The 7,938-nt window shown below is 36.9% G+C and overlaps 1 protein-coding gene and 1 non-coding gene across 2 annotated transcripts; one reads left to right on the plus strand and one right to left on the minus strand.

Annotated features, from left to right (window-relative positions):
* Positions 1–3,798: 3,798 nt before the first annotated feature.
* On the plus strand, positions 3,799–3,880 carry TRNAS-UGA (transfer RNA serine (anticodon UGA)). Its single transcript has one exon. It is a non-coding gene; the product is annotated as a tRNA-Ser (tRNA).
* Positions 3,881–4,472: 592 nt separating this feature from the next.
* Positions 4,473–6,515, minus strand: LOC142179355 (putative receptor-like protein kinase At5g20050). Its single transcript, XM_075249069.1, has one exon. The coding sequence runs from the start codon at positions 6,421–6,423 to the stop codon at positions 5,074–5,076; it is 1,350 nt and encodes a 449-aa protein (XP_075105170.1). The 5' UTR covers positions 6,424–6,515; the 3' UTR covers positions 4,473–5,073.
* Positions 6,516–7,938: the final 1,423 nt, after the last annotated feature.

Raw genomic sequence — 7,938 nt, forward strand, 5'->3', positions numbered from 1 at the left:
TGATGGTAAACAACCTCCACTTTCAACCAAGAGGTTGTGAGTTCGAGTCTCCCCAAGAGCAAGGTGGGAAGTTCTTGGAGGGAAGGATGTCGGGGGTCTATTTGGAAACAGCCTCTCTACCTCAGGGTAGGGGTAAGGTGCGCGTACACATTACCCTCCCCAGACCCCACTAAGTGGGATTATACTGGGTTGTTGTTGTTGTTGGACCCGGTTGTGATTGCTCCAATCATTGCACCAAATGTTGATATCGAACCAAAGAGCACGTGCTGCACATATGTTGTGAATCAAGGGGTGAAGTGCACGGTTAGCCACTAATAACATATGTATTTACTTTTAAACCATTGTTTAAAATATCCTTAATCTTAAGCCACTATTTAAAATGTCCTTAGTCTTTAGTCACTGCTTTAATAAACTTTACCTGACCAGACAAAAACACCCTTCTGCTCATAAAAGTTGAGGGCCAAGTGTCCTTAATTTTTGAACTTGTAACTCTAAGTTTAGGACTTCAGGACTACATGTCCTTAACTTTTTAACTTGGAATTCGAAGTTCAGGACCACCTGACCTTAAGTTCTGTGCTTGTAACTCTAATTTTAGGTTTACTTGTCCTTAACTTTTGAACTTGTAAGTCTAAGTTCAGGACCTATTGTCCTTAACTATTGAGCTTGTTAGTCTAAGTCCAGGACCAAGTGTCCTTAAATTTTGAACTTGTAACTGTAAGTTCGGGGCCAAGTGTCCTTAACTTTTGAGCTTGTTAGTCTAAGTTCAGGACCGATTGTCCTTAACTTTTGAGCTTGTTAGTCTAAGTTCAGGACCAAATGTTCTTAACTTTTGAGCTTGGAACTCGGAGTTCAGGACCAACTGTCCTTAACTTTTGAATTTGTAACTGTAAGTTCAGGATCCATAACGTAGCAGAAAACCAAAAGTTATTTGTATCTTTTCACAAAAAAAAAATACAAATAGGTCCTGAACGTAGCAGGATCTTATCGCTTTCATATAAAGGAGAGAGAATGAGGAAGAATCAAACTCTATAGTCTTGCCACATCGATCAACAGAAACAAAATTCCCCTTATACACAATGATATCGACTATTGAAACTGATATCTTTTAACATAGTCCAGATCTCATCCAACAACTTCGAATAAAATAACATAGTATGATCATATTTTAGAGCTTTAAAAAACGCCAGTAGAGAAATATTACTGGTCTCATGAGTACACAACAAAACTTTTCCAATAAAGTCGAGTTTTTCGTGCTGGACACGATAAGATTTACAAACATGAGAAAGGCGGAAGTCTCACAGACAGCGGCAAGCGCTTCTCCCTAACATGAAAGAGATAGAAGAAAGGGTAACGCAGTCTTTTCATATTAATTTTAATAGACTAGTGGCTACTATTGCTAAGCATTGAAATGCTGGATAAAAAATAAATATCACTTTAAAAAGTGACTACCCCACACAATTTTTACGTGAATCAAGCTCACTCAATGAGGGCCTACGGGCTAGAAGTGGTGAATGAGACTGAGCCAGTAAGGATTATTGGGCTGAGTAAAATATTGGAGAGTTTTATTTAGGATCCAGGCCCATTTAGAAGATGGTTTAAAAGGCCTAGTAGTTAGAGAGAAGGGATTATGCGTACTATGAAGAAAAATGTTTGTTCCTCTCAACCTCTTTCTCTGAGTGTAAGCTTCTCATCTCCCCTTCTTTTATCTCTAATCCTTCGCTACTTCTACATTCCAGTATTTCTCATTGTAATTCAGTGGTTACTGTTGAATTATTATCGAATCTGTAATTGAGTTCTATTTCATATTAATATAGTAAGAAGTTTGTCTATTTGTTACATTGGTGCTTTCATCCATCGGACTCCAATGGAGGTACTCGATTGATTCAGTGGCAGTGGCAACCCAGAGAGTTGGCTTTTTCGGGCCGAGCGGTACTTCACTTACCTTGGCTTCACTGAGAAGGATTGGTTACCTCTTCCTTCCTTTTACCTTGATGGTGAAGCTATTAATTGGTTCAATTGGTTGTTTCGGAACAAACAATTTTTCGATTGGACGCATTTCAAAGCAAAATTTGCTCAGCATTTTCGACGACAAACCGCCATATATTCGGTGAAGCGTTTCGTCGGTTCCTCACCTGTTAGTTTTGACTATATTAATACTGTCCCTATAGTTTCACAATCAACTATGGTGTCTCCCTTTCCTGTTTCGAGCTTTTTTCCGAAGACATCAGCATTTGAAGCGGCTTATGCAACTGAAAACTTAAAGGGCAGACCATATGTTCGATAATTTGCCAGTGAAGTATGAAAATGTAGATTCCTTGACATTGATTACTGGAAGTAATACTGAGATTGTAAATCTTGAAGATATAGAAGTACCTCAAATTTGGAATGCATATATATATATACATATATATATATACACTAGTCTTATGGTATGCGCGTTGCGCGTGTAACGTATCTAAATGAATATAAAGCTTTTACAAAACCATATAAACGATATTTGAATTATAAAGTAAAAGTGTAATTTATATTTAAAAAAATATTGATTTTATATAACTGACTCAATAAAGAATATCGATTTATACCTTCTTTAATTATGTTTTCTTTTTTTCTTTTAACTGTTTCATTAGATTGAGCTCATATGTTGTTATATCTTAAGTCTTTGCAAAAGCTTCCAAATTCTAATCTTCAATTTTTGAAGGCTTAAAATAAGATCTACAGTTTTATTAGCAGATTTCCAACGTACGTTTATATGCACTTTATCTAAGACATATATGAAAAAAGTCATAATTACTTTATATAATTCAAATAAGCAAAAGATTTATAATTAATTTTCTATTTGGTTTTGAATTCCTAATAATTAGGTGTTTCTATACATATGTAGTTCGAATAAGGTAATATTTAATAACTATAATTTTAGATTATTTTAAAATCTTAAATATTAGGAGAATAACTAAATTACGATTATATCCAATATATAACCTATTTTTAAAGGGTAAAAAAGGCGAACGACATTTCGCTAAAGGCCTTCGTGCTTTTAATATAATATAGATATATGTGTGTGTATTATTGTTTTTACGCTATTTAATTCTCTGACAATGGGGATTGAACTGAACCATACTGAGACCATGTAGTGCGAAAAATATGCATGTTAGAGCTGCGTCTACGCTTTTAAAATTCTGGATCCGCCTCTTGTTCTATCAAAAGTACATATATGAGTAGGCATATAAGTTATCGTACCTCTGCTATAGACAAATTAATTAAGATCAACCCTGATTGCAGATTGAGTTGGTGATGAGTAGCCAAGCTGAAAAATTGAGAAAATAAATAATTATGGTTGCAGCAGGAAAAGTTTACAAGTCACATATATAGTGACATAGTCTTATCTGGACAATAAATAAGACAAACGTATATCAGATACATATATAATGACATAATCACATTTTTTTTCTCCTATTAAATGTCATATTTGGTTTTCGCATCTCGATTATTTTTATTTTTTATTTTTTTGAGTGTATAGGAGTTGGTGACTTTACGATCAATTAGATTTATGTGGTCCTTAATCAGAAAAGGCAAGCTACGATCAAGTTACGAAATCACTTACCATATTAAAAAGGAAAAAAGGTGATGGTATGGAGTCAAATCAATAGCATTGATTATCCTATAAGGAACGAAGTCGACAACTATGATCCGAGACTACACTAAAGAACAAAGAAACTTCTTTTAATGGATTCATTCATAAATTATGGTGTATAAAAATTATATTATATAATTTACATGGTCCGTTTTAACTTCAACAAAGTCGATATGTCCGAGTGGTTAAGGAGACAGACTTGAAATCTGTTGGGCTTCGCCCGCGCAGGTTCGAACCCTGCTGTCGACGTTTTTTTTATTGTTTTTGCAAAACTTGTATTCAGTAAATCTAAGTTTTTCTACTTCAGTTCACTCAACATTCATAATAGATAAGCCAACGTTTTGCGCAATATAAGAGCTCTGTTTCCATACAGATTTGTCCTATTAATAATAGAGTCGCCATTGGTGGGAGTACAGGCCGATATGTCTTCATCTTGTGTTTCAGCACTGGATAACTCCGTCCACCAATTTTTGGACAATTCGAATTGAGCCATCTGCAAGACAATTCGAATTGAGCCATCTGCAGAAAATACCTGTTGAGGTTAATGGTTGAGCTTCAATTTGTATGTATGAAGAAGCAATGGCGTAGCAGCTGCATGAAAATCAATAGTCATCGTGTCTTAGTGCATCAGTTTGTTGCAAGAGTGCTAACGCACGATCTTACATTTTTTATTGGCAAAATTTGTTAGGTAATCTATTACGACTCTTTCTTGCAGGAAGGGAAAAATACTCCTAAAAGAATAAATCGGCTTCATATGTCTTATCTTTTTCTTCGAGGAAAAGTGTTAGAACATCACAACAACAACAATAATATCCACAGTGTAGTCATTAAGAGAATCATGTTTAAGGGGAGATTTAAACATGTTGTTAATTTGATCATTCATGTGATGTCATTAGTACTTGTATATGAGTTCAATGGTTTAAAAACTCATGTATATACCTTGGCCTGAAATTGTACACATTGCTGAAAAGTGCAAAACACAATTTTAGACTAAGGAGATCAGGTGCCATAAACCTGATTTCAATTTGAATTAGATGCCATGCATTAGTACTTGGATCAACTGAATATTTTGGAGTCCACTTAATTTAACACTGTTATTGCAAAATGTGTGAAGGGACGTCTTGGTGCAACTGGTAAAGTTGTTGTTATGTGATAAGGAGATCACGAATTCGAGCCGTGGAGCTAAGGTCTTCCAGAAATGCAGGGTAAGGTTGCGTACGATAGACCCTTGTGGTCCGGCCCTTCACCGGACACCACGCATAGCAGGAGCTTAGTGCATCAGGCGGCCCTTTTTATCGCAAAATGCATATACTTTATCCTCATGGATGGATCCCAAAAAAGCAATCAACAACAACAACAACATCCCAGTGTACCTTTATAATTTGAGTGTAAACAAAAGCAGAATGAAGGAAGCAGATACATTCCAAGATGTAGCCTTGGTACTACCTTCCTGAGAGAACAGACATTGTAAAAGAGTAAGTGGAATCAGAAGAAAGGTTAACAGCAGGCTGCCGGGGACGATGATCAAGATCTTCGTCGTTTCCTAATAGATCAGCGATTGGCATTGTCGTCTGTGCAGGCGCGTCTACTGGCAAACGCCCTTCCAACATTTCCACGACTCGTGCCATGGTTGGCCTAAGCCGAGGCCTTTCTTGGATGCACCACAACGCCACACACGCCAATCTTTTCACTTGTATTTCCGTGACTTCTCCTCCTGCAACAACCTCATCAACGAGCCTCTCATCCACAACATCCATGATTTTCTCTTGTGCCAGTTTCTCACTCACAATCCTGGGAAAGTAGATGAATTTCTTCGCCTTTGACTTGTCCGGATAATTTTTTCCATGTTGATCAACAGCTCGAATATTTCTTCTCCCACCAATCAATTCCAAAAGTACCATTCCATAACTATAAACATCACTTTTTTCAGAAATCCCGTTCTCCAAAAGCCACTCCGGGGCTAAGTAGCCTCGTGTTCCCCTGATGGTTGTGACAACTCTACTCTCGTCTTTCCCCATTAACTTTGATAGCCCGAAATCTGAGAGAAGGGCACGGTGATTTTCATCAAGAAGAATATTCTCAGGCTTGATATCAAGATGTAAAATACATGATCTACAATCATGATGCATATAAGAAAGTGCCTTAGCCACATCTAAGGCAACTCTGCATCTTAAATCCCATGACAAGCATCCACTTGGACGATCTCGGATTTTCCTTCGAGGGAAAAGCCAATTATCAAGTGATCCATTAACAACATATTCATAAACCAAGAAACGAGGCCCCGAGGGGGGAACACTACAGTACCCTAATAGGCGTACCAGGTTAACATGTTGGACACTAGCAATGGCTGCAACTTCTGATTTAAATTCCTTATCGCCTCGCTCCTCTCCTTCAATCCTTTTCACTGCTACTGCTGCACCATCACTGAGGATGCCCTTGAAAACACAAGCCGATGATCCACGGCCTACTAACGAACCAAAGTTATCGGTTGCTTCTTCCAGCTCTTTCAATCTGAATCTTGTTGGAACCCCTGCAACTTTCCTAAGAAAACTATACTCTATCCTCAACTCGCGTCCATCTGAATCGAGTTGCTTTACTAATAATTCCCTCCTGCTGTTGAACTTCCTTCGGATTATAACAAAAGCAAAGACAGCAACAATGGCTGCAACATCAGCTCCACATATGAGGAAAAACGTTTCTGTAAGTTTAAGCGTTATCCGAGCAATAACAACGCCTATGATCAACAGAATCACCAATGAAATGGCTATGGAATAAGCTTTCTTGTCCTCCATCAATGGATCATTTTTCTGCTTTGAAGTTTAATATCTTAAAAGAAGAAATTTCCATTCTTTTGTTTACATCTTTATATTGTTGCAACTTAGACCTGTCAAATGGGCCGGGTCGATCCACGAACCGGCCTACATAACTCATTAAAATTGACCCTTTAACCGGTCCATAACCCACAAAACCTTAACCGGACCAACTCATTAATTTAAAGGGCCTGGTCCAGGCTATAATATTTTGACCCGCTGAACCGGACCGGACCCGAATCAATTACTGACCCACGGGTCAATCGGCCCGGACCAGCTCACACATATATATTCAGACAAGTGGTAAAAAATTGAATCCAAACATTGAAAAAAGAATATAATACCAGACACTATGAGGCTTCTTGTTGAAATAGTCGAATTCCATAGGTTTTAGATTATTAGTTATAGAAATAGTCAAATTCCATATGTTTCTCAGGTCTTAATATTAATAAAGTATGGTTTTCTTTTATTTTTATTCTAATTGGCTTAAGGACACGTAGTAATTTCAAGTTCATATATATATAAAAAGTTTGAAATTTTTATTATTTATTAGTTTTTAACTTTTTTATTAAATTGGATTCGGCCCATTAGGGCTCGGGTTAATGGATTACGGGTTACTGATCCGGGTCGGATCAACATATTTTGATTAATGGGTCAAATCTGGTCCGACACCAGCCCGGCTAAAGACCCACGGGCCAAGAATCAACGGGTTCGGGGTCTGGTCAGGGCCGGGTCGATCCATTTAACAGGTCTATTGTAACCGGAAAAAAAGCATAAGTCAACCAAAGCAAACTATGAATTTTTCTTGGTATTTTAGGTGGGGTTGCCTCATTTAATTGAACTAATTTAATTCTGGACCTAGTCTCTTATCTTATTTCTTTAAGCCAGTTGCTGAACTATGAAAATAATAATGGTCTTTCTCTACACGGTTTGAAGAAGCCCACCTACTCTTACTTTTCTACATCAATATGCATACTATTTTTGCAATGACAATACCATAAAGTTATTTCTATTAATTATTATATGCATTTTTTCTCTCTAAAATTACTTGCTCAATTAATTATTTTATCGTTGACTATTATTTGCATCACTAATCAGTGTACTATATAGCCGTTAGAGGGGGTACAATTTCCAAAAGCCAAGATTGACTCAACAGGCGTGTACTATAGGGTGTGCAGTCGATTTATCGATTCGATTTTGACCCTTATCGATAATTACTTATCGATTATTGATTTGTACATATGCTTATCGTTATCATTTCAATAAGGTTTCAATTTTTTTGATTTCGATTTATCGATTTGTGGGGCATATCGATTCGGTTATCGATTACACCGATAAGAAAATTTGCGGGATTCCACGGAAAGTATATCGCTATAAACACTTCTAACTAATATGGACAAAAAGAAGCCAAAATAAGACGAACACCGTTTATAACATAAAAATTGTGTCAACAAGCACATGCAACGAAACTAAAGTAAGGGATCAAATGTATGCCAC

Source organism: Nicotiana tabacum, chromosome 3 (assembly GCF_000715075.1).
Source record: "Nicotiana tabacum cultivar K326 chromosome 3, ASM71507v2, whole genome shotgun sequence".
Taxonomy (NCBI): Eukaryota; Viridiplantae; Streptophyta; class Magnoliopsida; order Solanales; family Solanaceae; genus Nicotiana; species Nicotiana tabacum.